The sequence below is a fragment of the Boleophthalmus pectinirostris genome, unplaced genomic scaffold (genome assembly GCF_026225935.1).
Source record: "Boleophthalmus pectinirostris isolate CB_2022bp ecotype Guang Dong unplaced genomic scaffold, ASM2622593v1 HiC_scaffold_10, whole genome shotgun sequence".
Lineage (NCBI taxonomy): Eukaryota > Metazoa > Chordata > Actinopteri > Gobiiformes > Gobiidae > Boleophthalmus > Boleophthalmus pectinirostris.
This window is the reverse complement of record NW_026570971.1, coordinates 1,529,240-1,548,967: the sequence shown is the minus strand read 5'-3', so window position 1 is coordinate 1,548,967 and position 19,728 is coordinate 1,529,240. Positions and strand designations below refer to the sequence as shown.

The 19,728-nt window shown below is 43.8% G+C and overlaps 2 protein-coding genes across 12 annotated transcripts in view; both read left to right on the top strand.

Annotated features, from left to right (window-relative positions):
- Positions 1 to 19,728, top strand: part of LOC129410510 (zinc finger protein 271-like) — a 688,773-nt gene that overhangs the window by 297,849 nt on the left and 371,196 nt on the right. The gene's annotated exons all lie outside the window — the stretch shown is intronic.
- crip2 (cysteine-rich protein 2) overlaps positions 7,356 to 19,728 on the top strand; it is an 81,837-nt gene continuing 69,464 nt past the window's right edge. For all 11 annotated transcript variants that reach the window (XR_008632929.1, XR_008632930.1, XR_008632921.1 and 8 more), the window contains exon 1: positions 7,356 to 7,504. Coding sequence is in view for 1 of the 11 variants with exons in the window: in XM_055159083.1 (XP_055015058.1) it covers positions 7,462 to 7,504 (43 nt within the window). In the remaining 10 variants the exon portion in view is untranslated. The remainder of the gene's footprint in view (positions 7,505 to 19,728) is intronic.

Below are 19,728 nucleotides of genomic sequence, written 5' to 3'. Positions count from 1 at the left end.
TCTGTCCTTTTACTCCTCTCTTTTACCCTCCTCCTCCCTCTCTCTCTCGTCTTTCACCCCAAACGCTCGTCTCTTCGTCCGTCTGAAAGGCCACATTGTAACTCCGGGTTTGTCCGGTGTCCAGGAGGAAAAAGGAGAACGGAAAACTGATCCCAACCAGAGACAGAAGGACAGAGGACAGAGGGAAAGAAGAGAAGGACAGAAAAGGAGGACAAACAAGAGGAGAAGAAGGACAGAGGAGGAGGACAGAAGAGGAGAAGGGCAGAGGAGAAGGACAGAGGAGGAGAGAGGACAGAGGAGAAGGACAGAGGAGAAGAAGGACAGAGGAGAAGGAACAGAGAGGAGAGGACAGAGAGGAGGAGAAGACAGAGGAAGAAGGAGGAAAGGACAGAGGAGGAGAAGGACAGAGGAGGAAGAGGAGGAAGAAGAGGACAGAGGAGAAGGACAGAGGAGAAGGACAGAGGAGAAGGACAGAGGGACAGAAGAGGAGGGACAGAGGAGGAAGGACAGAGGACAGAGGAGAAGAGAGAGAGACAGAGGAGAAGAGAGAGGACAGAGGAGAAGGACAGAGGAGAAGGACAGAGGAGGAGAAGGACAGAGGAGAAGGACAGAGGAGGAGAAGGACAGAGGAGAAGGACAGAGGAGGACAGAGGAGAGAGAGCAGAGGAGAAGGACAGAGGAGAGAAGGAGAAGAACAGAAGAAGAGGAGAAGGAGAGGAGGAGAAGGACAGAGGAGGAAGGACAGAGGAGAAGGACAGAAGAGGAGAAGGACAGAGGAGGAGAAGGACAGAGGAGAGAAGGACAGAAGGAGAGAAGGACAGAGGAGAAGGACAGAAGGAGAAGAGAGACAGAGGAGGAGAGGACAGAGAGAAGGAGAAGGACAGAGGAGAAGGACAGAGGAGGAGAAGGACAGAAGGAGAAGGACAGAGGAGAAGAGGAAGACAGAGGAGGAAAGGACAGAGGAGGAAGGACAGAGGAAGGAGGACAGAGGAGAGAGGAGGACAGAGGAGAAGGACAGAGGAGGAGAGAAGAGAGAAGAAGAGGACAGAGGAGAAGGACAGAGGAGGAGAGAGAGACAGAGGAGAAGAAGGACAGAGGAGGAGAGGACAGAGGAGAAGGACAGAGAGAAGACAGAGAGACAGAGGAGAAGGACAGAGGAGAAGGACAGAGGAGAAGGACAGAGGAGGAGAAGGACAGAGGAGAAGGACAGACAGAGGAGAAGGACAGAAGAGAAGGACAGAGGAGAAGGACAGAGGAGGGAAGGACAGAGGAGAGGAGGACAGAGGAGAAGGACAGAGGAGAAGGACAGAGGAGGAGAAGGACAGAGGAGGAGAAGGACAGAGGAGGAGGAGAGAGGACAGAGGAGAAGGACAGAGGAGAAGGACAGAGGAGGAGAAGGACAGAGGAGGAGAAGGACAGAGGAGGGAGAGGAGAGGACAGAGGAGAAGGAGGAGCAGAGGAGAAGGACAGAAGAGAGAAGAAGGACAGAGGAGAAGAAGGACAGAGGAGGACAGAGGAGAAGGACAGAGGAGGAGGACAGATTTCAGGAGATGTTTGTGTAGAACTGAGAAAAATTACAAAAATTTTTGAGAATATTGTAAATTTTTGTGTAGAAAAAAGCTTTGGCCTCTTCTCATAAATAAATAAATAAATAAATTAATTAATTAATAAATAAAATGTCGTATTATTAGTATTAGTATTATTATTTAAATCAGAAAACATCAAATAAACAAACCAGAGTCAGATTTTTCTCTTCATTCCGTTTTATTTTTATAAGAAATCTCCAAAAAGGTCAATTCCATCAGTGTCCAGACTCCAGGATTTTCTCTACGTCCACAAAAATCATTCATTAATTTGCTCCGTCCTCGTTTGTGTTAAATATTGTCTGTATCGTCTACAGTGTCTGTTGAACGTCGTGCGTCACCTGGAACTAAACAAGTGTCGTGTTTGTGGAGGATCCTGCACACACAAAGTACTACAACACAAATACTATTACTATAACTACTATTATCATGATTTAGAATACTACTATTTATTTCTGCAACTACAACTTCTCCCACTACTTTGGATTGTATTTTTACATAATGTTCCTTTACGACAGAACTCCATTTTTAGTTTCAAAAACAGTGGAGATGGCCATTCATATTTATTTTAATTTTATGTATTTTTATTTTCTATATTTATTTTGTATTATTTGTGTTTTTATTTCTTTATTTTTTCTTATTTTTATGTTATTATTTTATTTTTATTTTTATTGTATTTATTCTATTTTATTATTTATTTATTTATTTTATGTTATGTTTTTTTATTTTATTTATTTATTTCATTATTGATTTATTTTTTATTATTTATTTATTATTATTATTGTATATATATATATATATATATATATATATATAATATATATATATATATATATCCCTCCTTGAACCGTCACCTTATCGTGGTGGAGGGGTTTGAGTGCCCGAATGATCCCGGGAGCTATGTTGTCGGGGGCTTCATGCCCCTGGTAGGGTCACCCAAGGCAAACAGGTCCGGGGGGACGGGTCAGACGAAGAACGGTTCAGAAGCCCCTATGATGAGTGTACGAGCAAGGCCAGTTACGTCGCCCGGATTGGCGTCACCGGGGCCTCACCCTGGAGCCAGGCCTGGGGTGGGTGCTCGCCAGCGAGCGCCTGGTGGCCGAGCCTCCCCCCACGGGCTCAGCCCGAAGGAGCGACGTGGGGCCGTCCTCACGTGGGCCCACCACCCGCAGGAGGATCCATATGGGGCCGGTGCAGAGAGATCTGGGCAGCAGTCGACGGCGGGGGCCTCGGCGACCGGATCTCCGGACATGGAGACTAGCTCTGGGGACATGGAATGTCACCTCGCTGGGGGGAAGGAGCCTGAGCTTGTGCGGGAGGTTGAGCGTTACCGACTAGATATAGTCGGCCTCACCTCCACGCACAGTTTGGGCTCTGGAACCCAACTCCTTGAGAGGGGCTGGACTCTCCATTTCTCTGGCGTTGGCCGCGGGGAGCGGCGGCGGGCTGGTGTGGGCTCATTGCCCCACAGCTCAGTCGCTGTGTGTGTTGGAGTTCACCCCGGTGAACGAGAGGGTCGCGTCCCTGCGCCTTCGGGTCGGGGACAGGTCTCTTCACTGTGGTGTCGGCCTACGGGCCGAACAGCAGTGCAGAGTACCCGGCCTTCTTGGAGTCCTTGGGAGGGGTACTAGACAGTGCACCGACCGGGGACTCCGTTGTTCTCCTGGGGACTTCAACGCCCACGTGGGCAACGACAGTGACACTTGGAGAGGGGTGATTGGGAGGAACGGCCTCCCCGATCTGAACCCGAGTGGTGTTTTGTTATTGGACTTCTGTGCTAGTCACAGTTTGTCCATAACAAACACCATGTTCGAGCACAAGGGTGTCCATAAGTGCACGTGGCACCAGGACACCCTAGGCCGGAGGTCGATGATCGACTTTGTCGTCGTGTCATCTGATCTCCGGCCGCGTGTCTTGGACACTCGGGTGAAGAGAGGGGCTGAGCTGTCAACTGATCACCACCTGGTCGTGAGTTGGGTTCGCTGGCGGAGGAGGAAGCCGGAAAGACCTGGCAGGCCCAAGCGTGTAGTGAGGGTCTGTTGGGAACGTCTGGCGGAGCCCTCTGTCAGAGGGACCTTCAACTCGCACCTCCGGGAGGACTTCTCCCGGATTCCGGGGAGGCCGGAGATATGGAGTCCGAGTGGGCTTCATTCTCGGCCTCTATTGTCAATGCGGCTGCTCGGAGCTGTGGGCGTAAGGTCTGTGTGGTGCCTGTCGCGGCGGCAACCCCAGAACCCGGTGGTGGACACCGGAAGTAAGGGATGCTGTCAAGCTGAAGAAGGAGTCCTATCGGGCCTTGCTGGCTCGGGGGACTCCTGAGGCAGCTGACGGGTACCGGCGGGCCAAGCGTGCTGCAGCCCGTGTGGTCGCGGAGGCAAAAAACTCGGAGCTGGGAGGAGTTCGGGGAGGCCATGGAGAAGGACTATCGGACGGCCTCAAAGAGATTCTGGCAAAACCGTCCGGCGCCTCAGGAGGGGAAAGCAGTTCTTCACCAACACTGTTTACAGTGCGGGGGGAGAGCTGTTGACCTCGACTGGGGACGTTGTCCGGCGGTGGAAGGAATACTTTGAGGATCTCCTCAATCCCACCGTCACGTCCTCCGAGGAGGAGGCCGAGGCTGGGGACTCGGAGGCGGACTCATCCATCACCCTGGCCGAAGTCACTGAGGTGGTTGGCAAGCTCCTTGGTGGCAAGGCTCCGGGGTTGGATGAGATCCGTCCTGAGTACCTGAAGTCTCTGGATGTTGTGGGGCTGTCTTGGCTGACACGCCTCTTCAACATCGCGTGGCGGTCGGGGACAGTACCTCTGGACTGGCAAACCGGGGTGGTGGTCCCTCTGTATAAGAAGGGGACCGGAGGGTGTGTTCCAACTATAGGGGGATCACACTTCTCAGCCTTCCCGGTAAGGTCTATGCCAGGGTACTGGAGAGGAGAATCCGGCCGATAGTCGAACCTCGGATTCAGGAGGAGCAGTGTGGTTTTCGTCCTGGCCGTGGAACACTGGACCAGCTCTACACTCTCCATCGGTGCTCGAGGGTTCATGGGAGTTTGCCCAACCAGTCCACATGTGTTTTGTGGATCTGGAGAAGGCATTCGACCGTGTCCCTCGTGGTGTCCTGTGGGGGGTGCTCTGGGAGTTATGGGGTCCGGGGCCCTTTGCTAAGGGCTGTCCGGTCCTGTATGACCGGAGCAGGAGCTGTGTTCGCATTGCCGGCAGTAAGTCAGACCTGTTCCCGGTGCATGTTGGACTCCGCCAGGGCTGCCCTTTGTCACCGGTTCTGTTCATTGTATTTATGGACAGAATTTCTAGGCGCAGTCAGGGGCCGGAGGGGGTCCGGTTTGGGGACCACAGGATTTCATCTCTGCTGTTTGCGGACGATGTTGTCCTGTTGGCTTCATCGAACCAGGACCTGCAATGTGCACTGGGGCGGTTTGCAGCCGAGTGTGAAGCGGCTGGGATGAAGATCAGCTCTTCCAAGTCCGAGGCCATGGTTCTCGACCGGAAAAAGGTGGCTTGCCCTCTCCGGGTGGGTGGGGAGTCTTTGCCTCAAGTGGAGGAGTTCAAGTATCTCGGGTCTTGTTCACGAGTGAGGGAAGGACGGAACGTGAGATTGACAGGCGGATCGGTGCAGCTTCGGCAGTGATGCGGTCGCTGTATCGGACCGTTGTGGTGAAGAGGGAGCTGAGTCGAAAGGCGAAGCTCTCGATTTACCGGTCAGTCTTCGTTCCTACTCTCACCTATGGTCATGAGCTCTGGGTAGTGACCGAAAGGACGAGATCGCGGATACAAGCGCTCGAAATGAGTTTCCTCCGCAGGGTTGGCTGGGCGCTCCCTTAGAGATAGGGTGAGGAGCTCAGTCACACGGGAGGAGCTCGGAGTAGAGCCGCTGCTCCTCCACGTCGAGAGGAGCCAGTTGAGGTGGCTCGGGCATCTGTTCCGGATGCCTCCTGGGCGCCTCCCTCGGGAGGTGTTGTCCCGGCATGTCCCGCCGGGAGGAGGCCCCGGGGAAGACCCAGGACACGCTGGAGGGACTATGTCTCTCGGCTGGCCTGGGAACGCCTCGGGGTCCCCCCGGAGGAGCTGGAGGACGTGTCTGGGGTGAAGGAAGTCTGGGAGTCCCTGCTTAGGCTGCTCCCCCCGCGACCCGGCCCCGGATAAGCGGACGAAAATGGATGGATGGATGGATATATATATATATATATAATATATATATATATATATATATATTTTATGTTTATTTATTTATTTATTTATTTTAGGCCTTTCTTTCTTTATTTATTTATTTTTTAAAATAAGTGTAAAACAGAAAAAAACAAAAACAAACTCCTCTTTTTGTCCGTAAAGTGAAAGTTTCTCGTGAAACGTCGTAAACGGAGGATGAGACGCGCGTTGTCTCCTGTTGCCTGGTAACCACAATTCCACAGCAGCACGTGAAGGAGGCACGAGGCCGATTTACTCCTCGGAACACGCGCGCGCTAGAGGAGTCTGCGCAAACGCGGCAGCCGCTAACGTGGCCGCCATCTTGGGACTGTAAGAAGAACTGAATTTGAATGGAAAGTTTTACAAAAAGCACAAAAACGAACACAAACGAAAAAAAAAGAAAACATACATTAGGTTTGTGTGCTTTAACTTTATTTTAGTGATAAATTATGATCTAGATTACTTTATTTGGCCTTAATACATATTTTTTACTGTTATTTTTACATTTTACATTTTTACAAAATGTAAACACGAGTCACTATTTTGTCCAGAGGATAATGTTGAGCAAATTAATGCACATATTTCTAAATGTTTGCCTACAACAACATTAGTTTAGCTTCTTTTATAGTCAAAATCGGCCTGAGCTTTGGTTTAGAAATCTCTCTAAACTAAACAAACTGTTCAAGACTCTGCTCATCCGTCTTCTTTTTACGTTTCTGTGATGTTGATGTGAAAAAAGCTCCTGTAAAACTTTAAATTACCCATCCAGCCTCGTGTCAGTGACGTGATGTGAGTCGGCTCTTTTGAACGGTTCTTTAACGTGAGCGGTTGGAATCGAATCCAATGGATTCTACTGGAAACATGCGGATGACGACTTCCTCTGGACTCTGTTGGCAACAAAAACTCTGACAAAACTCGAGAAAATGGCCCAGTTTTTCTTAATCTAGACGTCATTGTTTTCTTTCTTTTTTCCTTTTATAAATAAAGTATTACAGAGCCCAAACAAAGTCGTCCTCCGCATGTTTCCAAATGTTTGAAAAAGAATGGAGACGGCAATTCATATTTTATTTTATTATTTTATTTTATTTTTTTATTATTTGTTTTATTTTTTTTATATTTTTTTTATTATTTGTATTATTTTTATTTTTTATTTAATTATTTTTTATGTTATTATTTTGTTTTACTTATTTATTATTTTAGTTTAGTTTATTTTTATTTTATTTTGTATTTATTTTATTTCATTTTAGTTTAGTTTAATTTTATTTGTATTTTATTTATTTATTTATTTCCCTTTTTTTGGTTTTATATTATTTTAATGTTTTTATATTTATATTTTAGGCCTTTAATTTTCTTAACTGAACTGATCCAGAAGATTCGGATCCCGTAAAAGAGCCAAAAAAAAAAGAAAAAAAAAAGCGATCGCTCCCTCGTGCGGCTGCCGGTTGCCATGGAGACACACAAGCACCTCTAGCGTTTCACAGTCCGGGGAGAGGGGAGGGGGGCGTGGCGTATGCAAATGAGCCTGGTCTCCGTGAATAGCCCGGGCTCCTCCTCTAAAGCCACTGTGGAACATCCCGAGGAGCCGGAGCGGAGCGGGACACAACGGACCGAAACACCGGGAGAAAGCGCATCTCAGCCTCGCGTAGAACCGCACCAGGACCCCGCACGCCCGCGAACCATGGCCTCCAAGTGCCCCAAGTGCGAAAAGACGGTGTATTTCGGTGAGTAAAAAAAACGCGATTTACCAATTTCTGGGGGGGTCACTTTTTTTTTTTTGAATGGGGGAAAACCGCGCGCGATCGTTACTCGAAGCGTTTCATTTATTCCACTTTTTCTTTTTTTTTTTTGACTCTTTCATGCTTCGCAACGCGTTTTTTAATCCCTTTAGCGTTTCTTAAACCTTTACGAACTCAAAACGCATCGTGTTATTTCTGCACGTGCTTTTTGTTTTCGTCATAAAAAAAAAAAAAAAAAAAAAAAAGCGAGATGCGATGACGTAATGCGCCTAATAATACGTAATAATCGTAACGTAACAATCCCAATCGTTATTATGGCGTTTTTTGAGTTGATTTTATTGCATTTTTACTTAAAGTTATCGTTTTTATTTTGTTAATTTCGCTGTTTTGAGTTGGTATTTCTTTTTTATTTTTGTTTTCCAGCTAAATTCTGTGTTATTTCTGTACAGTGACATAGTTTTCCTGCTGATTTTACGCTTTTTTTATCGTCTAAATTACAACTTTGGAGTTTAGTGTCGCTTTGTCATTGGTGCTTTGGTTTTTCGGTCTTTAATTATTCCCAAATTGTGTGTTTCAAAGTGTTTTTTTGTGTCTAAATGTGGGTTCTAAAAAGAGTCCGGGGTTTGTAGAATGTCTCACCTCCACCTCACTTCTCCACATTCCAGAGAAAAATTCCGGTTTTAGTCCCAGACGGAGTAATGATTGACTGTCCGGACTTTGGGAAAACGAGGAGCTGGAAAAGTAATGTAAACAAAAAGTGTAATGGGCAAATATTTGGGTCTAAAGGAGGATCAGCGGGTTTGGAAGCGACGGGGGATTCAGGGACTTTTGTAAATCTGGTTTGGAAATGAAGATTTGAAGAGTTTAAAAAAAACAAACATAAAAAAAAAAAGGTGTAAATGTTTTTCTGTCGTTTTTACGTTTGATTTATTGTGGAATTTTGTTCAGGGTTTAGATCCGAAACTCGTCCAACAGCGAGAACGAAAAGAAGACGGAAAAATGAACTGAGAACTCGCTTTAGTCCTGGTTTAGTCCTGGTTTAGTCCTGGTTTTTAGACCTGTTTAGTCCTGGTTTTTAGACTTCGTTTAGTCCTGGTTTTTCCTGGTTTTGTTCTGGTTTTGTCCTTGGTTTTCAGACTTGGTTTAGACCTGGTTTAGTCCTAGTTTAGTCCTGCTTTAGTCCTGATTTTGTCCTGGTTTAGTCCTGGTTTGCAGACCTTGTCTAGACCTGATTTAGATCTGGTTTAGCCCTGGTTTAGTCCTGATTTTTAGACCTGGTTTTGTCCTGGTTTAGTCCTGAGTTTTAGACCTGGTTTTGTCCTGGTTTTCAGACCTTGTTTAGACCTGGTTTAGTCCTACTTTAGTTCTGGTTTAGTCCTGATTTTTAGTCCTTGTTTAGTCCTGGTTTAGTCCTGGTTGCAGTCCTGGTTTAGACCTGATTTAGACCTGGTTTAGTCCTGGTTTATCCTTGGTTTTCAGACCTGATTTAGACCAGATTTTTAGACCTGGTTGAGTCCTGGTTTTGTTCTGGTTTTGTCCTTGGTTTTCAGACTTAGTTTAGTCCTAGTTTAGAACTGGTTTAGTCCTGATTTTTAGACCTGGTTTTGTCCTAATTTATTTTTGGTTTTCAGACCCAGTTTAGTCCTGTTTTAGTCCTGGTTTAGTCCTGGTTCAGTCCTGTTTTAGTCCTGTTTTAGACCTGGTTTAGTCCTGTTTTAGTCCTGGTTCAGTCCTGGTTTAGTCCTGGTTCAGTCCTGGTTTAGTCCTGGTTTAGTCCTGATTTTGTCCTGGTTTAGTCCTGTTTTAGTCCTGGTTTAGTCCTGTTTTAGTCCTGTTTTAGTCCTGGTTTTAGTCCTGGTTTAGTCCTGGTTTAGTCCTGTTCCTGGTTTAGTCCTGTTTTAGTCCTGTTTTAGTCCTGTTTAGTCCTGTTTAGTCCTGTTTTAGTCCTGTTTTAGTCCTGGTTTAGTCCTGGTTTAGTCCTGGTTTAGTCCTGTTTAGTCCTGTTGTCCTGTTGTCCTGGTTTAGTCCTGTTTTAGTCCTGGTTTAGTCCTGGTTTAGTCCTGGTTTTAGTCCTGGTTCAGTCCTGTTTTAGTCCTGGTTTAGTCCTGGTTTAGTCCTGGTTTAGTCCTGGTCTAGACTGCAGCTCCGTCCCTGTTATTTTCGTGGTCTAAATCTTGTGTTTGTTGATGTTTTCAGATTAAATGTGATTCTTAAACTTAAACTTCAACATTTTTCTCTCTGTGATTTCGGACGTTTTCATTTTCTCGTCCAAACGTTTCAAACGTGCGTCGGGTTTTGGCGCGAACTCGTTTTCAGAGACTTTGTCTTTTGTTGTGTTTGGTGTCGGTCCAGAGTCGACAGTCGGTTTGTGACGAAGCCAAGATCCCAGCGCGACCGCATGTCGAGAAAAAACACAAAAAACAAAAAAAACACACTCACACTCATCCCGACGAGAGACGAGAAAAAACCCAAACCGTCACCGTGAAAAAAAATAAAAATAAACAAACAAACAAACAAACAAACAAACAGTTCGAGAGGAAAACGAGCGACACAAACGTCGACTCTCAACTCTCGTCTGGAAATAAAAAAAAAAACTACGGACGAGAAGAAAGACGGAGATTAGATTTTACAGAAAAATCACACGATTGACAGAAATAAAGTGCAGAGTCAGCAGGTTATGTCGTCCTGGTTTAGTCCTGGTTTAGTCCTGGTTTACAGACCTGGTTTAGTCCTGTTTTAGTCCTGGTTTAGTCCTGTTTTAGTCCTGTTTTAGTCCTGGTTTAGACCTGGTTTAGTCCTGTTTTAGTCCTGGTTTAGTCCTGGTTTAGTCCTGGTTTAGTCCTGGTTTAGTCCTGTTTTAGTCCTGTTTTAGTCCTGTTTTAGTCATGGTTTAGCCTTGGTTTTCAGTCCTGCCTTAGTCCTGATTTTGTTTTAGTTTAGTCCTGTTTTAGTCCTGGTTTATTTTTGGTTTTCAGACCCAGTTTAGTCCTGGTTTTGTTTTGGTTTTGTCCTCATATTTTCATGGTTTTCAGACCTGATTTAGTCCTAGTTTTAGTCCTGGTTTTGTCCCAGTTTAGTCCTTGTTTAGTTTTGGTTTTCAGTCCTGGTTTAGTCCTGGTTTCGTTCTAGTTTAGACCTGGTTTAGTCCTGGTTTTCTTCAGGTTTTGTCCTTGTTTAGTCCCGGTTGAGTCCTGGTTTAGTCCTTGTTTTTTTCTGATTTCAGACCTGGTTTCATCCTAGTTTTAGTGCTCGTCTTCTTTTGGTTTAGTCCATGTTTAGTCCTGGTTTAGTCTTGGTTTAGTCCTGGTTTAGTCTTGGTTTAGACCTGTTTTAGTCCTGGTTTAGACCTGGTTTAGTCCTGATTTTAGTCCTGGTTTAGTCCTGGTTTAGACCTGGTTTAGTCCTGGTTTAGTCCTGGTTTAGTCCTGGTTTAGACCTGGTTTAGACCTGGTTTAGTCCTGGTTTAGACCTGGTTTAGTCCTGGTTTAAATCTTCTTGGAGAATCAGGATCAGTTTCGTCTTAAGTCAAAAACATAAACACAAATTATCTGTGTGAGGTTTTATTTTCCAAACACAAACGTTTTTTTTTTCACGACACGAAGCTTCTGTTCACACACACATCGTCCTGTTGTGTGTTTGTGCGTCAGGATTTCATTTGTTGTGTGTTTTTTTCTGTTTTTGTGCGTCCTGATTTCATTTGTTGTGTGTTTTTTCTGGTTTTGTGCGTCCTGATTTCATTTGTTGTGTGTTTTTTTCAGCGTTGTGCGTCCTGATTTCATTTGTTGTGTGTTTTTTTCAGGTTTTGTGCGTCCTGATTTCATTTGTTGTGTGTTTTTTCTGGTTTTGTGCGTCCTGATTTCATTTGTTGTGTGTTTTTTCTGGTTTTGTGCGTCCTGATTTCATTTGTTGTGTGTTTTTTTTTGTGTCTGATTTCATTTGTTGTGTGTTTTTTCGTTGTGCGTCCTGATTTCATTTGTTGTGTTTTTTTCTGTTTTGTGCGTCCTGATTTCATTTGTTGTGTGTTTTTTTCAGCGTTGTGCGTCCTGATTTCATTTGTTGTGTGTTTTTTTCTGGTTTTGTGCGTCCTGATTTCATTTGTTGTGTGTTTTTTTCAGCGTTGTGCGTCCTGATTTCATTTGTTGTGTGTTTTTTTCTGGTTTTGTGCGTCCTGATTTCATTTGTTGTGTGTTTTTTCTGGTTTTGTGCGTCCTGATTTCATTTGTTGTGTGTTTTTTCTGGTTTTGTGCGTCCTGATTTCATTTGTTGTGTGTTTTTTTCAGCGTTTGTGTGTCCTGATTTCATTTGTCACGGGTCAGAATCAATTACGTGAGCGGATGGAGCTGGATTATGTAAGCGTCTCTTCCACAGCTGCTCTCGTCCGCGGGCAAATGCTCCAACAACAAATTATGTTTGTGTGTAAATGGTGAAGCTCAACCCGAGTGTAAAGCTGCACTGTGGAACTTTTCCCGTGGAGGATTTGTCAGATGATTTTAAAAATCTTCTTAAACGCTCTTGTTCACTTTGGCTTTTGACCCAGTTTGATTTGTTGACATTTTATTTGATTTTATTTTTTTATTCGGTTCCTTCCACACGTCCTGTGTCTCCATGGAGACCAAACCAGACGAAGTTCCAGGTCAGATCTGTGGAGAGGCGACGCCGCTCACAGCCACAATGTCTGTGTTTTGAGGTGTTTTTGAGACATAAAACCAACTCTGATTGAATAAATGTGAAGTAGAGATGTTTAAAGTCGCACTGTGGAACATTCCAGGCAGAGCAGTGACGTCTCCATGGAAACAAACAGAAATCAACTGTCCCTTTATGAAATGATGTTAGTTTATCTATAAACACAGACACACAGGAGCGAGAACCACAACTGCTGCAGGATTTTATCTGATATATATTTGAACAAATTCTGTAGTTTTTTTAAGTTTCTTCATGGCAGCAGGTAAAGGAATAATTCATATTTCCACCCAGATCAACAGTTACAGATTCTGTAGGACAAGAAAAACAAGAAAAACACGTTTTTCCCCATTTGTAAAATCAATATGATCCTCTTTTGCTCACAGAAGTTCATTACAAAATCATATTTAAATAAGTTTTTCTTGTTCCTCTGTGGATTTGGGAAGAAATATGGATTATTTCTTTACCTGCTGACGTGAACCTAAACTAGTTTAGTGTTGGTTTTCAGAACTATTTTAGTCCTGGTTTAGAATTTGGATTTCAGACCTGGTTTAGTCCTGGTCCTGGATCATAAAAACTCTCTTTCTTTAGACAATCTGCTGTGATTTTTCCACTTTAAATGAAACTTTCTTTTCTGTCCCCATCTGTGTGAAACCTCTGTGGTCCAGGACTAAACCAGGACTAAACCAGGACTAAACCAGGTCTTGTTCTGATCCAGTTCCAGTTTGTTCTAAAAACATTCAGGAAAGGTTCTTCTCTGTTTTGTCAGTGGGACTTTTGTAGTTTTTTTGTAGTTTTTTGTAGTTTTTTTGAGTCAAATCCTCTTACCTCGTGTGTTGGATAAACGTCGTGTCAGATTTAAGTCGTCGTAGTTTGTGGTGAAGCTCAGAATAAAAAAACTCTGTGTCCATATGATGAAAATATAAAAAAAACTCAACCTCAAACTGTGAACGAACAGAAACTCCTGTTTATATAACAGACAGGAGCAGACAGGAGCAGACAGGAGCAGACAGGAGGTGACAGGAGCAGACAGGAGCAGGACAGGAGCAGGCAGGAGCAGACAGGAGCAGGAGGCAGGAGCAGGCAGGAGCAGGCAGGAGGAGCAGTGACAGGAGCAGACAGGAGCAGACAGGAGCAGACAGGAGGTGACAGGAGCAGGCAGGAGGTGACAGGAGCAGGCAGGAGCAGGACAGGAGCAGACAGGAGCAGACAGGAGCAGACAGGAGCAGGCAGGAGCAGGAGCACAGGAGGTGACAGGAGCAGACAGGAGCAGACAGGAGCAGACAGGAGGAGCAGACAGAGCAGACAGGAGCAGGAGCAGGAGCAGGAGCAGACAGGAGCAGGACAGGAGCAGGAGCAGGAGCAGGACAGGAGCAGACAGGAGCAGGAGCAGGAGGTGACAGGAGCAGACAGGAGCAGGAGCAGGAGGACAGGTGACAGGAGCAGACAGGAGCAGGAGCAGGAGGACAGGAGGAGGAGCAGGAGGACAGGAGCAGACAGGAGCAGACAGGAGCAGAGCAGGAGCAGGAGCAGACAGGAGCAGACAGGAGGTGACAGGAGCAGACAGGAGGTGACAGGAGCAGACAGGAGCAGGACAGGAGGTGACAGGAGCAGGACAGGAGCAGACAGGAGCAGGAGCAGGACAGGAGCAGGCAGGAGCAGACAGGAGCAGACAGGAGCAGACAGGAGCAGACAGGAGGTGACAGGAGCAGACAGGAGCAGACAGGGTGTGTCTCTGGGCTCTGGTTCCAGTTGTGACCAGGATGTGAATTAGAGACACAAACGTCCAAAATAGGAGCAAAGGAAAAAAGTCGTTATGAGAAAAAGTGAAGTTTGAGTCGAAGGAAAAATGTGAACAGAACGAAGAAAGAAAGAGAAAGAAAGAAAGAAGGAAAGAAGGAGAGAAGGAAAGAAGGAGAGAAGGAAAGAAGGAGAGAAGGAGGGGACAGGAGGAGGTTTGTAATGTGCCGTAATGTCAAACTTTTGTATAATTTCAGTTTTATCACATGTTCTAGTTTTTATTTCTGTTTTACTTTTATCATATTTTGTCATAAAAATCAATTTTCAGAAACTAAAACTAAAACTGGTGTCAAAACGACGACTTTTCTGAACGTCTGATTTGTTTCCAGTCAAATTTAACTTTTCACTTCTAAATATTGTTAATTGTTGTCATTTGGTTTAGTCCTGGTTTAGTTCTGGTTTAGTCCTGGTTTAGACCTGGTTTTAGTCTTGGTTTAGTCCTGTTTTAGTCTTGGTTTGGTCCTGGTTTAGTCTTGGTTTAGTCTGTTTAGTTTAGTCTTGGTTTAGTCTGTCTAGTTGGTTTAGTCCTGGTTTAGTTTTAGTCCTGGTTAGTCTTTTAGTCTTTTAGTCTGTTTAGTCTTGGTTTAGTCCTTGTCCTAGTCTTGGTTTTCAGTCCTAGTTTAGTCTTGGTTTAGTCCTGTTTTTAGTCTTGGTTTAGTCCTGTTTTTAGTCTTGGTTTAGTCCTGGTTTAGTTTTGGTTTAGTCCTGGTTTAGTCCTGGTTTAGTCTTGGTTTAGTCTCTGTTTAGTCCTTGTCCTAGTCTTGGTTTTCAGTCCTAGTTTAGTCTTGGTTTAGTCCTGTTTTTAGTCTTGGTTTAGTCCTGTTTTTTAGTCTGTTTAGTTTAGTCTGGTTTAGTTTTGGTTTAGTCCTGGTTTTAGTCCTGGTTTAGTTTTGGTTTAGTCCTGTTTAGTCCTTTTAGTCTTGGTTTAGTCCTAGTTTAGTCTTGGTTTAGTCCTGTTTTAGTCCTGGTTTAGTTCTAGTTTTCAGACCAGGACTAAACTAGTTTCTGGTCAGTAACAGTGTGTGAGTCGTGGATAAAAATAGTCAGTGATTTTTATTTCTGTCTTTTCCTGTTAAAAAAAAAAAAAAAAGAACCTTCTGTTAATAATATAATAGTGAGTGACTCTGTGTCGCCCCCTGGCTCCTGCCTCGTGTCACTGCGTCTGTGTGAGGTGTGTGTGTGTGTGTGTGTGTGTGTGTGTGTGTGTGTGTGTGTGTGTGTGTGTGTGTGTTTGTGTTCAGTCCATCGTTCTGCCGTTAGTGTTTCTCAGAACAGTCGATCTTTCAGAAACAGAAACAGAGAAACAAAGAAGCTTTGACCGTTTCACAAAAGACGATAAGAACTTAGAAAAACTGTGTCATTCCTGTTCGAGGTTTTAGTGTTTGGAACTAGAAATGCTTTTGCTTTGTCCTAGAATGTTCCACAGTGCGGCATTAAATTTCCTTTCTATCATCACGGAGACCAAACCAGACCGAGTTCCGGGTCAGATCTGTGGAGAGGCGACTCCGCTCACAGTCACAATGTCTGTTTTTTTAAGTATTTTTGAGCCATAAAACCACCCGTACTTGAATAAATGTAAAGTGGAGCTGTTTAAAGTCACACTGTGGAACATTCCAGACAGAGCAGTGACATTAGGGCGGTGCTAGATTAGAAATCTGTGTTTGGTTTCATATCTGGACAAAATATTTGGGTAAAAATTTCATGCAAATTAATGAATATTTATAGGAGCTGGAGACACTAAACTATAACTAAACTATAACACACAAACATAATCCAATAATTTCTCTTTTTATCCTGTAAACACAAACTGAAACTTGCATTAAAATGACTTTAAATGTCTGTAGAAGTTGTTTAGAAAGTTGATGAAGTCCACGGTCCAAGTCCAAGTTTCTTGAAAATGCAAAATTAGTCAATTTTCAGAAAACTTCACGCAGCTTGAGCAAACTTTAAAACATCAGCCTTTTCTTCCAAGTTTCTTCCTAAATCCTCTTTTGGAGCTAAAACTTAATCGAGGTTTTTCTGAAACTTTATTTTTCACCAGGATTTGGTGAACCAGCCTCGTGTCCATAGAAACGAGCAGGTGACAGAAAGTTCCGCAGTGCACAGGAATATAAAGTGTTTTGTTTTAGAAGCTTTGGAGCTTTGGGATGAACTCTGCATCCAGTTTAGTTTGTTTTTATTTGTATTTTTCTCTCCTGTCCTGAGTGAAACTCTAAACCAGGAGAGTCCAAACCTTTTTCATCAGGGGCCACAGATGTAAACACAGACAGAGTCTGATCGAGGCTGTGGACTGATGCTCAGAACAGAGAATAACTGAATCTGTGCAGGTTGAACACGTTTGAATAAACCAACAGAATTTATTCATGTTAAGATCCTCAAAACCACAAACCACTAAATATTAAATATTTTCTTTATCAAAGTAGATTTTCAAAAAAACTTGCAGTAAAAAGTACATTTTTAAATGACGTAAGGTCATTTAGGCCAATTCACCTGGAAGCCTGAGGGCCAAGAAAAATTTGTCTGAGGGCCTCATTTGGCCCATGGGCCGTAGTTTGGACTCACTGCTCAAACGCTGCTTTTATTTCTTGGATCCTGTCGTTGTTTTTTGGTAGAGGCTTTGCAAAAATATTGAAATATCGTATCGTTTAATGTGATGGTTCAGTATCGATATCGTGGGCTGCTGTATCGATATATCGAGTATTTTTTGGTTTATTTTACAAAATTATTTTGTTCCAGCTACAGTTTTGGACTGAATTATTTACTTTTCTTTTGAGATGTGGAGATGATCTGTAAGAGTTTTTTTATTCAGGATCATGAACCATGAACATGAACTTTAATCTGCTTCATTCAGTCGTGTCGTGTCGTTTTCTCTTTTCTCCCGGTGTTTTGTGCTCTGTTTTAATCGCTCTAGTCACACCGATGTTCACCACTGTTCAAGATGCAACGTGGGAAATTTTTTGGTGCAATTTTGAGTGAGTTCCTTGAAAATGTTGCGACTCCTAAACAGTTGAACAGTTGAACATTCAGACACAGACGATGTTTTTTTAATTTATTTTATTTAATGTCAGAATAAACCACGGTTACGACGACTTTACAAAAACATTTTCTTTGTGGAGAGTTGAACATAAAGAGCAGAGAGTCTGAACCCGCCCACAGACTCCAGCCTCCGCTCGTCCTCCACAACAGACACAAAAAAACATCAAACTCCTCGTCTCTGCACCTGAGGTTTTCTGACTTAAAAACGTGAAAAACAAAACTCGTTGGTCGTGAAGAGTTTGTAGAATCCAGAGCTTTTTCTCTTCCCTTCTGCACTCAGATCCTCCTCATCATTTATTCACCACGATGAGTTTATAAAAGCTTTTCACAAACCAGACTGGACTTTTCCATCACAGTGAATCTGAAGCCGTTCGTTCGTTCGTTCGTTCGTCGAGGATTAGTTTCTCTGTCCCGGCAGCTCAGTCGGTCGAGGGTTGAAGGTCGGTTTTTCGAATCGTTTTCTCGACTTAAACGTCGTCGGTTTGAGCGTCACTTCACTGATGCGTCGTTTGCCTCGTTTACATGTCGTTTAATTCAGAATAAAAATCATTTAATTCCACTTTAAAAGGAACTTCAGTTTTAGACCTTACAGAGTCCTGGTTTAGTCCTGGTTTAGACCTGGTTTAGACCTGGTTTAGTCCTGGTTTAGTCCTGGTTTAGACCTGGTTTAGTCCTGGTTTAGTCCTGGTTTAGTCCTGGTTTAGGTTTAGACCTGTTTTAGACCTGGTTTAGTCCTGTTTTAGTCCTGGTTTAGACCTGTTTAGTCCTGTTTAGACCTGGTTTAGTCCTGTTTTAGTTTGGTTTAGACCTGGTTTAGTCTGTTTTAGTCCTGTTTAGACCTGGTTTAGACCTGTTTTTAGACCTGGTTTAGTCCTGTTTTAGTCCTGTTTTTAGACCTGGTTTAGTCCTGGTTTAGTCCTGGTTTAGACCTGGTTTAGTCTGTTTTTAGACCTGGTTTAGTCCTGTTTTAGACCTGGTTTAGTCCTGTTTTAGACCTGGTTTAGTCCTGTTTTTAGACCTGGTTTTAGTCCTGGTTTAGTCCTGTTTTTAGACCTGGTTTAGTCTTTTTAGTCCTGTTTAGTCCTGTTTTAGACCTGGTTTAGTCCTTTTAGTCCTGTTTAGTCCTGTTTTTAGACCTGTTTTTAGTCCTGTTTTTAGACCTGGTTTAGTCCTGTTTTTAGACCTGGTTTAGTCCTGTTTTAGACTGGTTTAGTCCTGTTTTTAGACCTGGTTTAGTCCTGTTTTCTGTTTAGACCTGGTTTAGTCGTTGTTTAGTCCTGGTTTTAGACCTGGTTTAGTCCTGTTTTTAGACCTGGTTTAGTCTGTTTTTAGACCTGGTTTAGGTGGTTTAGTCCTGTTTTTAGACCTGTTTACCTGTCCTGGTTTAGTTTTAGACCTGGTTTACCTGGTTTAGTCCTGTTTGTCTTTGTCGGCGTTTGCGTCTGAATCTAAACTTGTGGTGGTTTCTGATTTTAAAGCTTCTCGTTTCTCGCCGTCGGTCGAGGATCCAGGTCGACTCGACTCGTGTAATGACAGAGCAGCTTTAAATGTGGCCGGAGAATCACCACATCCACGTCGTCTTTACGTCTTTACGTTCGCAGGGACGTGTTCAAAGTTTCTGAGATTTTCCCCCACAGTCGTAAACTCGTCCGCAGAGAAACACAGAAACACAGAAACAGGAAATCATAAAAACAGTGATTCTGTGAAAGTGCCTCCCTCCCAGACTGTGGCTCTCTGGCTCCTGGTCCGGCTCCTCGTCCGGCTCCTCGTCCCTTTGAGGAGACTGTGATTTGGGCCGAGGCTGGAGGAGCAGGTGGAGGCGACCAATCAGAGCCCAGCGCGGAATCGAACCATCAACCAACAAAGAAACAAAGAAACAGGGACAGTTTTATCCCGTCAGAGACTCACGCACACGTGTGTTAAAAGTTCTCGTGGTTTTAAAGATCTGTGGTGTTTACGATGGTTTTTATAGTTTGAAACTCCCTGGTCCAAACTGATCCAGGATCTGTCCACATGTTTTACAGACGCAGATCAGCCTGTTGTTTCTTTGTGTTCAGATCTGAGTACAAAAGTCCCACTGAACTGTACTTGTACTTTTATGAAACTGAGTTCATCTGTAAACATGTTTAATCCTCGTCACTGGAGCAGGAGTCAGAGCCACAACTATTTCAGGATTTTGTCTGACAGATTTCAGTGAATTAAGACTAAATATGATTTTCCTCAAAGTGATTCTGAAGATCTTTGAACAAATTTTGTACTTTTTTGTTGTCACAAGTTTCCTGTGGTCAGGAAATAATTCATATTTTTTCCCAAATCAACAGTTACAGATGCTGTAGGACATGAGGAACTAGAAGTTTATTTTTCTTAAATATAATTTCATAATGAACTCGCACAACAACTTTACTCCAGCAAAATCTGTCTCAGGCCTTACAGGTCTGAATCTGAGGTTAAAGCGTCACCTTTTTAACATGATCATGGGATTTTAACCGACTTAGAAGTGCAGCTCAAAGGACACAGGTGAGGAACTGTTGGATTTTGCAAAATGAGCTGTTTTTTATTTTCCCTGATCCATGAAACTGTGCAGGTTTTTACACCAAACGTGTCAGACCTTCCAGAGGAAACACTTTGAGTGAATGAACCATTTTGTCACAAACTGAAACAGAGCGGAGTGAGATTGAGGTCTTTCCTGTCGT